The sequence below is a fragment of the Aphidius gifuensis genome, linkage group LG6, assembly GCF_014905175.1.
Source record: "Aphidius gifuensis isolate YNYX2018 linkage group LG6, ASM1490517v1, whole genome shotgun sequence".
Classification (NCBI taxonomy): Eukaryota; Metazoa; Arthropoda; class Insecta; order Hymenoptera; family Braconidae; genus Aphidius; species Aphidius gifuensis.
In genome coordinates this window covers 10,509,596-10,526,310 of record NC_057793.1, presented here as the reverse complement: position 1 = coordinate 10,526,310, position 16,715 = coordinate 10,509,596, and the positions used below count along the sequence as shown (strand labels likewise).

The following is a 16,715-nucleotide window of genomic DNA, read 5'->3' as shown; positions in this document are numbered from 1 at the left end:
GATGAGTCTTCACGATGTGTATACATGTATATATATGCCTGAGGTGAATTAATTTATTTATTTTTTTATATCTACTGGTATATACCTGGTAACCTCCCTGGGGCATTACAAGAATTCGTTTGCCTTATTGCAATTGTGCCCTTTTTTTTCACTTATTTATTTCATTTTTGCTGCACATCATACCATTTGGTTCTTTTTTTTTTTAGGCACACGCAATCTAGTAAAGATGAACAAAAAATAAATAAATAAATAATATTAAATATATAAAAAAAAAAAAAAAAGAAATAGTTGCGTTGCTCACTCTCTCAACCTTGTTACCGAGTTGATTCGAGTTTATTCACTTTGCTATCTGAATCAAATGTGAATTATCAGCTGATTTAACATGTGACATAATGCATATAAATATATTAAGTTATTATTTAAGTTTATTCACAATATTTTTTATTTCAATTTGTAAATTTTATAAACACGGTTGTATTATTTTTGATTTTTTACTTTTTTCTTATTTGAAGAGAAAAAAAAAAATTTATTGGTAAAAAGCTGGAATATAATGAAATAATAAAATTCATAGTATAAAAACTGATAGTTAAATAATTATATCAGTAAACATTAAAAAGAAAAAATATGGAATATTTTAAATTGCTTTTTTTTTTTTTTTCGTTAAAATAATATAAGAGATAAATTAAATGAAATATTTGAAATAAATTTACAAGTTTAATGAATTATATCTCATATTACTTGAATATTTTTATCAAACATATCAAATGTTATTATCAATGTGACAACAAATTTAGTCAATATGAATGTATACGATTATGAAGCAACAGGTTGTCATAAATAAACGCCACGCGACAAAATCGTTTTTTTTTATGACACTATATCTATTTTGTTTGTCTTGTTTTTTTTCTTTCAATCTATTTTTATATCGTATTTAATTAAAAAAATTTTTTTTTTTTTTCTTTAATATTTATTTATACATATATTTATATTTTTTTTTTGTCTTAAATAACTGGAAATATTGCAAAGTATAATTGAAATATTGATACTTTATTTCCTTTAAAAATGATCAATTGTAATTTATCAATAACATAATAATTTTTTTTTATTCATACATGATTCTATCAATAATAATGAGGCATATTATTATTCTCTTTTTATTTTTAATTAAAAAAATTTTCTCTTTTTTTTTTTTTTTTTCTCAAATAATAATTGTCATTTATATGTATGTGTGATCTCCATGAATTGTTGGGGTTTTAATAAAATTTAATATTTAAAATTTAATGTTGAGCGTAACTATCCGGCAATCAGAATTAATCTGAGTGTGTAAACACCAAAGGAATGTACGTTCTAATGCGAAAGGCATATACATATATGTTTTTCGTTACAGACCAACACCGTAAAAACCCCTGACACCCGTTGTCATTGGCGCCATAATAACGTGCTGATTTATAAATTAGTAATGTGTGTATATACTTTAAGGATTTATTAAAACAAAGAAAAAAATTCCAACTATATCGAGGGGAAAATGTGACTCTTTTTCTTACTTCCAATATTAAAACAAAAAAAACAAAAAAAAAACAATACTAACACGTACGATATAAAATTGTCTGGTTTTTTTTTTTAAGTTTAAAAAAACTTGATAACTAGCTTTAGCTCAACACTTAATAAAAAGCAAAAAAAAAAAAAATATATATTTAAGAAGTTTGTGCTTTCACTTTTATCAAAGCACCAATTAAACCTCTGTGATTTTTTTTTTCTTTTTTTTCCTCCTTATTATTTTATACAAATTTTTAAAATTCATCGATTATTATTTATCTATAATCATCCTTCATCGATGTTATTATTATATTTTAAATCTATATTTATACTTTTCTAAGATGAACAAAAAAAAAAAAAAAAAAAAAATCAAGCCATTTCACTGGATAGAGAGCTGGATACAGAAACAATAATTTGTACATAATTAATCAATATGTATATAATATATATCCTTAAATTCTGCATTATAATTTTTTTTTTTTTTTCTTTTTTACGTTTTTTTTCCTATTTTTTTTTTTTTTTTTTTGTTTTTTTTTTCATCTTACGTTATCTTATTTTCAATATAATGGTCACACACACTTTAAGTTGTCCATATTATTATTGTTACTATTTTCTTCTCATCAAATCTCAATAATTAACTGTATATAAAAAAAAAAAAAAAAAAAAAAAAAAAAAAAAGCCAAAAAGTATATCACATTCTCTCCACTTATAGTTTATTTCCTTGTAAATTGGAAAAATTTCATTTAACGGAAGAGGAATTAAGTACAATTGTGTCTTTATGGAGATTCAGCACATTAAAAGACATATTTTTTTTTCTTGTTGAAAAAAATTTAAAAAAAAAAAAAAAAAAAGAATTAAAATATATATTCGAGATATAAAGAGAAAAAAAAAAAAAATTAAAACATTAACTTGTTGATGGTACAAACGAGGATGTTTGAGTCGTTGGTGTTGTATTGTTGATATCATCATCAGATGATTTAGTGTTCATTGTATCTGATTGATTACCAACATTGATAATTGAATCAGATGATGATGATGCTGATGCAGCAGCAGCAGCATTAATTGCCAATCTCATAACATTTGAATTATGTTGTAATTGTTGTTCAGCACTATCACACTTGATATTGTCTTTATCAATTGGATGTTTTTTCATATGTGTTGTTAAATTACCACTGTGATAAAATTCTTTTCCACAAACTTTACAATGAAACGGTTTAATACCGGAATGTATTCTTTCATGAATTGATAAATTTCCACTATGACGAAATTCTTTACCACATATACTACATTTATATGGTTTAACACCAGAATGTGTACGAAGATGTGTTGATAAATTACCAGAATGACTAAACATTTTTCCACATATTTGACATGCATAAGGACGTTCACCACTATGAGTTCGCATATGTATTGCCAAATTTCCACTGTGTGTAAAACATTTATCACACTGTGCACATTTATATGGTCTTTCACCATTGTGTGTACGCATATGAATAAAAAGATTACTCTTATGACCAAATTCTTTAAAACATATTTCACATTGACATTTAAGTTTTTTACTTGTTGTATTTGTTGTTGATGTTGTTGTTGTTGTTTTAGGTGGCCTACCAGGACCATTTTGTTTTGTTGGACTTGTTTGTGGTCGTATGGTACTACTACTGCTGCTACTATTTTCAGTTATTTGTAAACGTTGTTGATGAATGTTGATTAGTGAACTTAAATGTGCTTGTTGATTTTCTTGAGGTTGACGTGATTGAGATGGTTGAAGCATTGCTTGTACTTCAGCTTGATTATTTAATTGAAATATAGGCTGTGGAAGGTAGGCTGGTGATGAAGCTTGTTGTCCTGATTGCTAAAATAATATTTATTTACATATTATATTTATTATTTGATATTTAAAATGAAAAATAAACAAATAATTTAATTATTAAATGTAATTATTTATCATATAATTTTACCTACTTTTATAATTATTTATTTATGTATATTTTTCATTGTTAATATAAAAAAAAAATTGTATTTAAATTTTAACAAAATATGTAAATATTCTTACCGAGGTTTGATGAGACATGCTTGAACGTGGTTGATGATCACTTTTGCTTGGTATATCATCCGGTATATGAAGCGTTGGAATTTGACTTTGTTGCCAAAATTGTGGTATTTGTCGATACATATATTCAACGTCTTGATTTGTAAATCCTGTATACTCTGGTGCTGTTTGTACACCGTTTGTACCATTCTGACTATTATCTTCTGAGCCAGAATACTCTTGTTTTATTTGTACTTGACCAAACATCTGCTCCAAACCAACAAAAAAATAACATAAATAAATAAATTCACTTGCACATTATTTAAAATACTCCAAAAATTATTTACATATATTTTTTTATATAAATAATAAACTTTTAATTGTATTTTATAACTTACATTGTTGATGAAATAATATGTTGTTCATATATAATTTTTTCTGTCATCACGGTTGTCTTTTTTAATAAAAAATTCTGTGTCCCTGAAAAGACACGAAATTATAGGTTAATCATCAAGAACCGCAGATCTCAAGCATTAAGAAAAAAAAAAAAAAAAAAAAACTCATGAAAAAAAATCCACTAAAGCCGTGGCCCAAAGATGGCGAGCACAGCTTTTAAAAAAAAAAAAAAAAAATTATTAAAAAAAAAAAACTAATATAATATTTTTTAGAATATACTTATAACAAAATAAATACTACCTTAATAAATTCAAAGACTCGGCATTTCTTTTTTTAACGTAAATGCTTAACGTATACACGTTCAATTAATGCAACACACAAACTCAGAGTTTATTTGAATATTATTGTATGTATAGCGATGAAAATAAAGACGAATTGATTTTTAAGAAAAAAAATTCACACAGTACACAGAAAACGGTATAATTTTTTTTTTTTTTACGTTTTTTTTTTTTTTTTTATGCTGTTGTGATGTCTATGGGGAAGTGGTCCTATGTTTCCGCGACAGAAGGTGTGGAAAAGCGTCAACAATTGTGGGTGAGATAGAGAAAGAGATACTTGACAAGGTAGAAGAAAAAAAATGCGAAGGACATCAAAGTGACGCGCATTGGTTGTTGCGCAGATAAAATTGAAAATCCATGGAAGCCAATGGGCCTAATGTTATTGTTATAACACTAGATGGCACCACTGTAAAATTTTATATAGTCATAAATTTAAAACTAGGTGCGGCCATATTGGTTATATATATATCTCTAGAAATTATTATTTACTAGAGAGCAGCAGAATTGTCAACAGTCGACATTTTATTTTCAGTTGTATACTTTCCACCAAAAGATAACAAGAAATATTTTGTTATCTTATAGAGATAAAAAAGTAACTTATCATTTGTTTGGATTATTAAAAAAAAAAAATACAAATTGACGCATTGATTTGATAGACAAAAAAAAATAGGAAAAAGTAAAAAAAATGTTGTATGCTGATCATGATTGTGAAATTGATTTAAAGACAGAACAAATTTTTTTTTTACCAATTCAAACAAGATGGATGAAGTTTTTAAATTTTTACAAATCAATATTTTTGGCTTCAATTAAGAATCCAAGAGCTCACAGATATTTACGAAATCGTAGTGCAATTATTTATGAAAGACGACATCATCTACGTAATCATACTCGGATTATTCATCCTTTCAGCATATTCAGGTTTCAATACAAATTAAAAAGTTAGAAATTTATTAAACATTTATTTGTTTGTTTATGTTATTTCAGTTATTGGTGGGATTTTATAATGGTATTAAATCTTGTTGCAAGTTTTTTATTTATACCTTATAATGCAGCTTTTGATATGTTGAGAGCATCAACTGAATCCTGGACAATAATGAAAAATTGGTCTTTATTTATTGATTGCATTGACATTATCATAAACTTTTCAACTGGGTAATGAAATAATTTAATAAATATTAATTAACTTTTTAAATTTAAATTATTTATTTGTATGATTTTTTAAAAGGTACTTTGATGATACTCAAAGAATTGTTTGTTTAAATTGGAAACTAATGACAAAGCGTTATATTTTTTATGGAACTTTTTTTGCTGATTTTCTTGGATCATTTCCAACTGATTTATTATTTATATTTAATTGGAATGAATCAATTGTAACACGTGAATTATTAAGTATGATTCATGTATTTAGAATATTTTCATTGCACACATATATATCACATGTTGCTGAGACATATAATGTTCCAAGAAGATTATTTTCAATTTTTACATTATCACCACTTTTAGTAATTTGTCTTCATTGGTTAGCATGTATAACTTGGATTATTCCAGTTGCTGTTATGTCAGAATATTCTGGACAATCAGATAATGAATTAAGATCATCATGGACTGTTGATAATGATCATTTGTGGTCAAGTGATAATCAAAAAAAATACTGGACATGTTTAATGAGATCAATTGCAATATTAACAAGATCTGGATTTTTATCAAAAGAACCAAATGCTGTTGAGGATCAATTAGTTGCAATATTAATACAAATATTTAGTTGTATATTACTTTGTTATATTATTGGACATACAATGCAATTATTTAAAAGTGATAATAGCTCAAAATTAAAATATCAAACATTAATTAGACAAGTTAAAAAAAATATGAGCCATGAACAATTATCAAAATATTTACAAAAAAGATATTTAACATATTATGAATTTCGTTATCAAGGTTATTATTTTAATGAAACAGAAATATTAAATACAATATCATCACAAATGAAAATGGAAATAGCTATGCATTCATGTAGAAAATTAGTTGAAAATGCAACATTTTTTAATAATTTATCTGTATCATTATTGACAAGAATAGTAACATTATTAAAATCAGAAATATTTTTAACTAATGATGTTATTATTAAAGCAAATGAACCAGGTGATTGTATGTATTTTATTGCAACTGGTACAGTTGCAGTATATACGGATTCTGGAAAAGAAATATGTCATCTTGTTGATGGTTCACATTTTGGTGAAATTGCATTAGTTATGCCTAATGAAAAAAGAGTTGCAACTGTTATTGCAATTGAAACATGTGAATTATATAAATTAGGAAGAAATGATTTTATACGTACTATACATCCTTATCCAATGTTTTGGGAAAGAATTAAAAAAATTGCCATGGAAAGACATGAGAAAACAATGATTTTAAATGCTAGCTAAAATAAATTTAATTTAAAAATATTTTGATAACGTGTTTCAAATCAATAAGCATATTAAATTATATATAAAAGACTTGTGAAAAAATAATTTGTATTTGAATTTTATTATTATGAAAACTCAGAGTAAAATTAATTTTATAATAATAATCATTTTATTTAAATATGAAAAACAATTTTTGATTGTTTATCAAATGGTAAATAAATAAATTTAGTAACGCCCATTTCAGTAAAACAATGCTATCGACGCATGGGCACTGGTTAACCGATGACAATGCGAGGGCAGGACCGCATTGTACTATTTGTACCTCTGATTCGTAATGCGCTTGCTTGATCCTCCATTTATATATTAGCAAAGATCGTTTGAAGCTATGTTTATGTTAAATTATCACTGTGCTTTTGCTACTATAAATGTATATTGAAACAGTAAATGCGCGGGCGAGTCACAGTTTTCCCTCGGGCAATCAATTGTTATCTCTATATTGCTGGTGCGCCTGTACAGTAGAACAGTTATGGTTTAACAGAAGGAGGTACAATATTCTCAACACTACTGAATAGGAAGCTGAATAGCTACATATGTTTACATAGCCACACCCCACTTATATCTGTCATATAATTTAATTTTTTTTTTCATAAAAATTGCATCATCATCAGCGTCATCATTATGAAAATAATGTCTCTATTTATATAATTAAAATAATATAGATGAAATATACTTTCATCTCTTCAGACACAATGAAATATATTTTTTGATAAATCACATGATTGAATACAATAATTATGCAATTATATAAATAGAAATTTCATTTATTTTTATTTATAATATATTAATATAATAAAATAAAAAACATTTACTTTATTATTGATAGCTGAATTAGAAATGAGAATGAGACAGCTTGTATATATATGATGGTATTTAAATACAAGTCGTTACTCGTCAAATGCCTGGACCACCAATTGAGGTGTATTAACATAACTGTCCAAGTTGCACCGGGAGCATGGTTACATTCGTCATTGCTATTAAATTCTAAAAACAAAAAAAAATAATAATTTTAATAAATAATTTAACTTTGTAATTTTTTCATTAATGTTTTGACAAATTATATGTTGAGATTTTTAGATATATACTTATTACTCTGAATGTGTTGTACTGATGAATCTATAAATTATCAGTTGTTTGTACTATTTTTCTGGTACGAAGAAAAAATACAAAAATTGACATAACAATATGAATTATTATTGAAAACAAATGATAATTTAGTAAAAGAAAAAAATCCTGATAAAAGATTCAAATTAAATGATCTTAATTATGTAACAGTTACTAAGTATCGTCTTGAACTATTTAAAAAAGATCAATCAATTGAGAGGAATATAAAAAATACTCAAAAAACTATTGAGACCTGTACTCAAAGACAAATTCAAAGAAAAATATGAAAATCGAAAAATTTCAAAGAAAACTAAAACTGGATTAGATCGTTAAAGGATTTGATTAATTTATTTATTTGTTTATATTTCATACAGGTATTTGCCAAACTCAAAGCTGCAGTCAGGTCACTTGGAACACAGACATCAATGATCAGGAATATTAATTAATACTCGAGTGCGATCGCATAAATTCGTCGTGGATTAATTTCTGATGGTAAAAAATTGATTTACCAAGTTTGAAGAAAGGAACAAGGACATAAAGACCTCTAGGTGATCCTTGATCAACAGTGTCATCCAGACGGTTGTGGAGCAATCGGAGTACTTTTGTGTATGCATGTATGTACATTGTACATGTAGGCAACGGGTCGATACTCTCTTGGGCTACCAGTATATATACATTAACCCTCTGTTTTTATCCTCACAAACATACAACACCTTTTACTCAGCTCATCTTTGTACTCTATACTCAACTTGTATACACTATAAACATCATCTTTTATTTCATGTACATATATATAGCTGCATCATTTTTTTACAATTTTCTTATTTGTTTTATTATCTTTCACTATCAAAAAAATTATTTACTTTTTTTTGTTGACATTATGTTCATTGATCAATCATCGATGAAAAATATTATGCAACTTCTCAAAACTTGTTTAATTTTTTTTTCGTTTTTCAATTGATTTTTATGACATTCAAGAATGTTTTTTCTTCACTTATATATATATAAAAACCATAAATTCACACAGCTATGAATATATTTTCATAAATTTATTTAGAAAAAAATTATATATGTTATTTTCATAACGTATTATAATAGATTTATTATTGATTTTTTATTTACCATTTATTATTATTATTATTTTTATTATTGTCGGAAATGTTAATCAACTCAATATTATTAATAATTATTTCAAGACCCGGGATAAAATTTTTGCGTCTTTTAACGAAAGCGAGTGTTTAAATGAGTGTTTCCCTGTGCCACCAGAAACACTCACCATCAAAATTCAGCGAGGGTTTCAAAAAAAGACTCAAAATTTTATTGACAGATTATTTTTCTCTTGAGTCTTAATCTGCTCATAAAATTTCTATTGCAACTATAATTTCGTATAGAAAAAAAATTATCAAAGTAGCCAAAACAATAATTAGTTATATGAATTATTATTTTGCATATAGAGTCACCTTAATTAGTTAGTCATATATATTATTCATATATATATATGAATTATATTTTATTTTTGATGAGATAATCTTATAAATTTAAAAAATAATTTTTCTTTTCCGCAAAAGTTATAAGAAATGTTTAAATATTCATTTAATCATTTACTTGTCCACTTACCTAAGAGTAAAATTGCTATTATTATTATTACATCTTTACGTAAAAAAAATAAAACAAAAACACATTTATTTTTTATTTAATGGCAATGAAAATGATGATAAGAATGGTTTAGTCTGTCCTTTGATGGTGGATGGAAGCATTTATGAAGCAGTGTCAACAGTGGTGGTTAATGACACAGGGTGAAACGATGCGAGAGAGTACAGAGAGTGTTTATATACATATAAACCATAGGATCTGGCATTGCCCAACGGGCGGTATCCACAACGCATCATTCCGTCACGCCACATTGAACATCATTGTATGAGGCAAAAGTCGTCGTTTATCGCTCGCGGAATTGTGTGTGCGTGTGGGCATGCAGACGTGTGTTCTTTGTATATCATCCTTGCCGCGACAGATAAAAAAATTCACCACTTCCGTCGACCAACAGAAAAAAAAAACATAATATTTATTTTTCTTTTGGTTATTTTTTTGTTTGTTATTTATATTTGCTTTTTTTTTTTTTTTTTTAACGTTGTATATTTATATATTGCATTTATATGATGATGACAACTGACAACTGTCATATATACGAGTCGTGAATTTTCACTAACGAGGGTAGATACATCATAAACTTGCAATTCATCCAACACTTGATTATTCCCTCGCCATGTTAAGGCTTTTACTGTTGTAAAACTTGAATATTCATTTGGCCTAATCATTATGAAGAAAATTTATTTAAAAAAAAAAATAAATGCTAACATTCGCTTTGTTAATAATTTATTATTATATACATTATTTAAATAATTATATTTAATCTAATTATTATTTAGCAAAATGGATAATATTTCATTTTATAAATGAGTAAAAGTTTGATGAGTTTGAACTTGCTTTCTTTCGAGCATTAATTACTATGAGCTTGTGAGTAAAAGGGTTGTATGGATCTTTGTAAAAGTTGTTTCAAGAACTTGCTTTTTCATCTTTTATGTATAGTTCACAAATACTAAAGATATAAACTGTAATGAAAAAAAAAGAAAAAAAAAACAACGAAAAAGAAAAAATAAATATTTAGAGTTAAGATAATAATAAATTTAAAAAAGTGAAACAGCATTGAATAATTAATATTTATTTTACAATTGTTTGAATAATTTTATTTTGACAAAAAAAATAAAAAAAAGATGATGCTAATATATTTATGAGTGGTAATTGTATTTTTCGATGTTTAAGAAAAAAAAAATAAAAATGTATCCGAGGTCTACGAATAAGAGACAACACACAAAAGTGCAATATGGCTGCATGCAATATACCGCGTGTGTATGTCATGTGTATTGAAATATATATATGTATATATATATGTATATATATTGTAATATAATGGACAGAGATTAAAAATAAGAAGAAAGCAGGACCACCCGAGGGGCTAAAGCATCTGAATTAATTATTTGTTTTAATATAAAATCCGCGGGGTGTGATTTAGTTGGGCCGCCAGCAGGGGCAAGTGGTCAACCAAGCGCATAAACAAGTCGACGTCGTGTTGTTTTCCAAGTAGATATATATATGTGGGTAGCAACTTGCTCACCATTTGCGTATATGTAACATTTTGCAATTTTTCAGTCAAACATTGCATGGTGGGTAATAGTTCTCTGTTCATTGTATACTTTACATTATTAATTATCAATCTAACAAAAAAAATTTATTGAATGCAATGTTATCATAAACTACTTTATAAAATTATTTTTTTTTCTGTTTTAAGAACAGTAGAATATTAGTCAAAAGTTTGACCTCTCATGGCTTGTACATGCTTTGTAAAAATATATTTTTACAAATTACACAAAAGTTGGCTCATTTAGAGACAATAGACATAGCTGGAAGAGTTTTTCTAAATATTTTCCAAAGAAATCGGTCCGTAATTTCTTGACGGAAAAATATCATTTGGAGAATCGTTTTCACCAGGGGTTTACACACATCATCAAAAAAGTTCACATCGGAATAGTGATAATAAGTAATAATCAAACAAATTTTTTTTAATTCCATATTATTATTATTATAATTATTGAATAGGATTTTGAATCTATCTATTTTTATGAATTTGCCGCATATATTTTCTTAATGTGGCATTGATGCATGCATTCCGGCGGTCTTTATATTTTGCTTGTGCACACCTTTATATATATATGTCTCTTGTAAATTTCAGCCACCCAAAATCGGATCCCGCAGTGAAACGAAATTTCTTGAGATAAGCATTAAACGATTGCCATCAAGTTAATTGCATTCTAAAGGATTTAAAAAAAAAATGGATTAAAAGCATATAAATATAAATGCATAAGCCTGATCAATTACACTTTAGTCAAAGAATAAAAAAAAATGAAATATTAATTATAATAATTAAAACTAATAAAAGAAAAAAAAAGAAACAAGTAGTCACCATATAATTAATATTAAAAGGCACCTGCATACACTGGGGATTAAAATATAGGTTATATTTTTTACATGCACTTGCACTCTTATAATCGTTATCATGACAGACTAGTGACTTTGATTTGATGATTGGAAAAATACCAAGATTATTCATGACTTATATATAATGAGTTTAATTTTATCTTTTAATTTTTTTATATCAAGTTGTAAAAATATTCTTCTTACACATTAATTATTAATTTTTGTAAAAATACATAAATTATTATTTTTGTTTATTCTTAAAATTTATTGGATTTAATTTTTATTTCAAATAGTGTATAATCGAATATATAATTTAAAAATTATTTACTTGTATAAAATATTTTTACAATGTTTTTTTTTAATTTTTTGTGCATATAATGACTAAATGATTTATTTATTTATTTTCTAATCAATGTTTCAGGTACATATTATTGTTAATTATCTCAAGTACTTGTCGCCAAGTTTACAGCCTAAACACTATATATATTGATAAAATATTTTATTTTTAAATTAGAGCTTTTTTAAAAAACACATGCCATTATTTATAATTTTCTGGAAATTAATTTTTTCAACTACTTTCAAAATAAACAATCTATATCACTTTTAAAATATAAGTACAGCTGTTCTTTCTTATTTTTTCTACTGATTTTAAATACAATCTAAGCACGCCAAAAATGTGTTTCTTTTTAATTAAACAAAAACTGTTCAAATGGAATTTGGACAAAGTTTTTGAGACTCGTGAAACATGTAATACAAAACAGATCAAATTATATTTGTTACGAACACAAAACGTTCTATTTCTGTTTTACAAAAACAATTTAAAATCTTCCTAAATTAAAAAAATACCATTAAAATTGTGTTTAGTCACTATACATGACCTTCCTAATACATTATATATACATTCTATAAATATTTTGATAACGTTTCCCAGAAAATATTTAAAGCAACCTATCGAGTATAATGAATTCCTAAACCAATTTTTGCTGATCGAGTTTATTATATTATAGTTTTATATGATATTTATTTTTAATTGCTTTGTTTACTGTTTCTGATAATTAGCATTTGCATAATTAATACAAGTTGTGATTGAGTCAACAATAATTAAAAGAAATAATTTATTGATTGACATCTTAAATAATGTAAATGTTTATAAAATGAAGCTTAAAAAAATCGTTGTCATGAACACTTGCAAGTGCCTTGAAATGCACATGAACTGTTCTGTATCTAATTTTTATTTTTATCACACTAAAACGACCAATGTCATATTTATAAAAAATCTTCTATGATAAAAATTGTTAGTGAATTTATCACCAAGGTGATAAATTAATTTCCTATATAATTTATAATTATTATCGAGCAGCGAACAGCTAAATTACTCAATCTTAGACATTATCATTTTCAAAGAATTATATTAGACAGCGGCATATTTATATTATTATTATTATTATTATTATAAAAATATCTATCTAAACAACATTAATTTAAAAAAAATAAAATAAGAGTCAGTAGTTCAAATAAAATCACTGAGTATTATTGGAAATCGTACGCTATAAAATCGTCACAATTAAATGTATAATTCTACTAATGCAAAAAGGAAATTGTTTTATAAAAAAAAAAAAAAATTTAAAACCAAACCAAAGGCCTCTGAATTCTGAAATTTCAGTAATGAATGCAAGAGATTTCTGTATATTTTGTATACATTGTAATGTTTATTTTTGTGTAAGGAGATGTTAAAGAGTTGTAAGATAGTTTGATACAATTTGCCACAACCATTGGTGGATCGAGCAGCCTACTAATCCTTGCTAATGTTAATATTATGCAGCAGCCACAATGCTCTTTACGTGGAGCCATGATAAACCACTAGCTGGATATCCATCTTACGTTGCATGCACTTTTTGCATGGAATCGTTTATCTGCCTCATTTTTGAATATCTCTCGAATATATTTTAATTTCTACCGTTTTTATTTTTTTCTTTTACATCAATTCTGTAGACTATTACATATGAGATCTATTCGAATGTATATTGTTGACCTCGACATACACACCAGACAAAAAAAAAAAAAAAAAAAAAAAAGGAAGACTATTTACTTTATATTCTTATTTTTTTATTTTTATGTTATTTTAGTCTTCGTTTTCATACCTTGATTTAACTTAGATTCTCATTTTGCACATCACGATATTTTCATCACTGTTTGCATGCTAAATAAGTCACTTGTTATCTTGACTAACCTTTTGAACTTCTACCTTGTACAATATATAACTCGTAGAAACAACAGGAAAATTTACAGATTGATTTATCACTTATGCACTTAGTGATAACATAAAATTCTTGAGTGAAAAAAAATAGCAACATTATTCAATTATTTAAATAATTAAAAGAAATTAACACAATGAAATATTTTTGTTTTATAAAAATATTGCCATTATTGTTTTATTTGAAATCATGTTTTTTCTAAACCTATACACAGATAAAAAAATTCTCATGACTGAAAAAGTTTTTTATCGAAGGAAAAATTTAAAAATTTGGAGTGATAATTGCATAGAAAGCAATTTTTTAAAATTTTGATCATGAAATACACATGTGTTGTTAATGAGTAATTTATTGAGTGCATGGCATCTCTTTAAAATAAAATATATAGGAAAAAAGAATTTATATTGATTGGAATCCAGAATTTTTTTTTTAAAGAAAAATATTGCGTATTTTAGGAACGATTTCCATTTTAATTTCAAATTTTTTTCTACAAAGTTTACTACTAAAAAAACACCGTAATAATAGAAAAAAAAAACAAAGTTAGAGCGAAGACAAAGTATACAAGTTAGAGAAAACTAAAATCCAGATTTTTATATTCGCCAACGACCATATCGGCTTGAGTACACCAGTTCTCGTCCGATCACTGAAGTTAAGCAAGGCTGAGCGTGGTTAGTACTTGGATGGGTGACCGCTTGGGAACACCACGTGCCGTTGGCATTATTTTTTTGCATCAATAAATTAATTAATAGTGAGTGAAAAACAACAAACATTTTATTAATTTATGCTTCAATTAGTTTTAAATAAGTTTAATTTTCGTTAAACGTGATAAAAAAAACAAAAACAATAAGTGAAAGACCTACATTTGATATAGCCGAGGGCTGTCCCAGAGGACATAACCTCACAATGGCTAACAACAGTTTCATGAACAATAAAATTAGTAGTCAAGCAATAAAAAAAATATTAGAGACATCTGCAAGAAGACCGTACTCCGCTCGAAAAGACCAAGAAATCATAAAAGCACTTCTTGAAAAAGAAAGGTCCAAAACAAGTCAAGATGCAGAAATAACAGCTGGGCAATCAAACTCAACAAGACGTAAGTTGACCTTGGTCGATAGTGATGGATTCACATCACCAAGAAAAACAAAAAAAGCACGTAAACCTGATATTGATGACGAAGCTATCCCAAATCATATGAATCAATATGAACCACTTGATATTAATACACAAGACATGGAGACAGATACAACAACTGATACAGCTGTTGAAAATACAAATAATAATGAAAAAAAGAAAACAAATGCACCAACAACAAGAAAAGAAATAAGACCACCGCCTATTGAAGTGATGGGCTACAACAACATCAAAGAACTTGCTAAAGCATGTTCTGACAGTGGCATATTAAAAGATGAAATTACTTTTCGTAAAGTCAATGATGACCTAACAATCACAACAAAAAATACTAAAACACACTCAAAGTGTAAAGAAGTATTACAAAAAAAACAAATTCCATTTTTTTCGTACACTCCAAGAGAATTACGACCAAAGAACTTAGTCCTCAAAGGAGTCAATGATGGAAACTTCAGTGAAGCAGAAATATTGGAAGAGTTGAAAGCAGCTGTTGACAACCAAACAATAATAACCAAAATAACCAAAGTTAATTTTAATAAAAAATACCCCAATACTTATCATCATATTATACAGATCCAGGCTGATCAACCAACTGAACCTCTTACCAAAATAAAAACAGTAGCATACCAACCTGTAAAATGGGAAAAGTTGAGAAAATCAAATATATTCCAATGCAAAAGATGTCAACGAGTAGGTCATGCCAGTTCTAACTGCAATCTGGCCTATCGCTGTGTTAAATGTGGACAATCACATGAAATTGGTGGTTGTAAAATTACAAATGAATCTAATAAATCATCATTATTCTGTGCTAACTGTAAAAAAGGGCACCCTGCTTCATATCATGGTTGTGATTACATAAAACTAGCAAAAATCAATTAACGACCAAATAAAAATAAATAAAAATATCACACAACTAAAAATAGAAAAATAAACAGATACACAAAAAATGTAACATATGCAAATGCATTCAGTAACAACTACATCAACAACAACCAAAATCAAATACAACAAAGACAACAACCACAACAAGAATACGAACAAAGGTACCCAAAACTAGTACGTCAAACACATCAACCACAAAATCAAAACAATAATTACTTATCTGGCAATGAGCAAGAACATTACAATAATGATAAAGCTCCTTACTGGGTAAAACAAATTTATGACAAAATTGAAGAATTATGTACTATAACAATAAATAAAATGATGAGCAAAATAACAGCCAAACTAAATGAGCTCGAAGATAAACTTGAAAATCAACCATTACAATATGAATAAAAAAACTTCAAACAACAAACAAATTAATAATAAACAATTTAGTAAAACACTAAAACTTGAAAAATAAATATAGCTGCATTAAACGCAAACTCCATCATCACAAAAAGCAAGAAGAATGGAGCTAGTAAATTTTACCGAAAAATACAATCATGATGTA

The 16,715-nt window shown here is 26.4% G+C and overlaps 2 protein-coding genes and 1 non-coding gene across 3 annotated transcripts; 2 read left to right on the top strand and 1 right to left on the bottom strand.

Moving 5' to 3' along the window:
- Positions 1–1,234: 1,234 nt before the first annotated feature.
- LOC122859437 (zinc finger protein with KRAB and SCAN domains 7-like) lies at positions 1,235–4,551 on the bottom strand. Its single transcript, XM_044163037.1, has 4 exons — positions 4,262–4,551; positions 3,964–4,045; positions 3,590–3,832; positions 1,235–3,388 (listed from the first exon to the last, which is right to left on the bottom strand). The coding sequence occupies exons 3-4, from the start codon at positions 3,830–3,832 to the stop codon at positions 2,441–2,443; spliced, it is 1,191 nt and encodes a 396-aa protein (XP_044018972.1). The 5' UTR covers positions 3,964–4,045; positions 4,262–4,551; the 3' UTR covers positions 1,235–2,440.
- Positions 4,552–4,938: 387 nt separating this feature from the next.
- Positions 4,939–6,725, top strand: LOC122859819 (potassium/sodium hyperpolarization-activated cyclic nucleotide-gated channel 1-like). The gene is made up of 3 exons (XM_044163507.1): positions 4,939–5,217; positions 5,284–5,451; positions 5,525–6,725. The coding sequence occupies exons 1-3, from the start codon at positions 4,985–4,987 to the stop codon at positions 6,723–6,725; spliced, it is 1,602 nt and encodes a 533-aa protein (XP_044019442.1). The 5' UTR covers positions 4,939–4,984.
- Positions 6,726–14,750: 8,025 nt separating this feature from the next.
- Positions 14,751–14,869, top strand: LOC122859950. The gene has a single exon (XR_006374394.1). It is a non-coding gene; the product is annotated as a 5S ribosomal RNA (ribosomal RNA).
- Positions 14,870–16,715: the final 1,846 nt, after the last annotated feature.

Excerpts from the sequence above, each read along its gene's own strand:
- LOC122859437 (XM_044163037.1), bottom strand. The coding sequence starts at position 3,832 with ATGTTTGGTCAAGTACAAATAAAACAAGAGTATTCTGGCTCAGAAGAT. Across the intron at positions 3,389-3,589 it reads GCATGTCTCATCAAACCTCG|CAATCAGGACAACAAGCTTC; the intron begins GTAAGAATATTT and ends ATATTATTTTAG.
- LOC122859819 (XM_044163507.1), top strand. The coding sequence starts at position 4,985 with ATGTTGTATGCTGATCATGATTGTGAAATTGATTTAAAGACAGAACAA. Across the intron at positions 5,218-5,283 it reads CATCCTTTCAGCATATTCAG|TTATTGGTGGGATTTTATAA; the intron begins GTTTCAATACAA and ends ATGTTATTTCAG. Across the intron at positions 5,452-5,524 it reads ATCATAAACTTTTCAACTGG|GTACTTTGATGATACTCAAA; the intron begins GTAATGAAATAA and ends ATTTTTTAAAAG.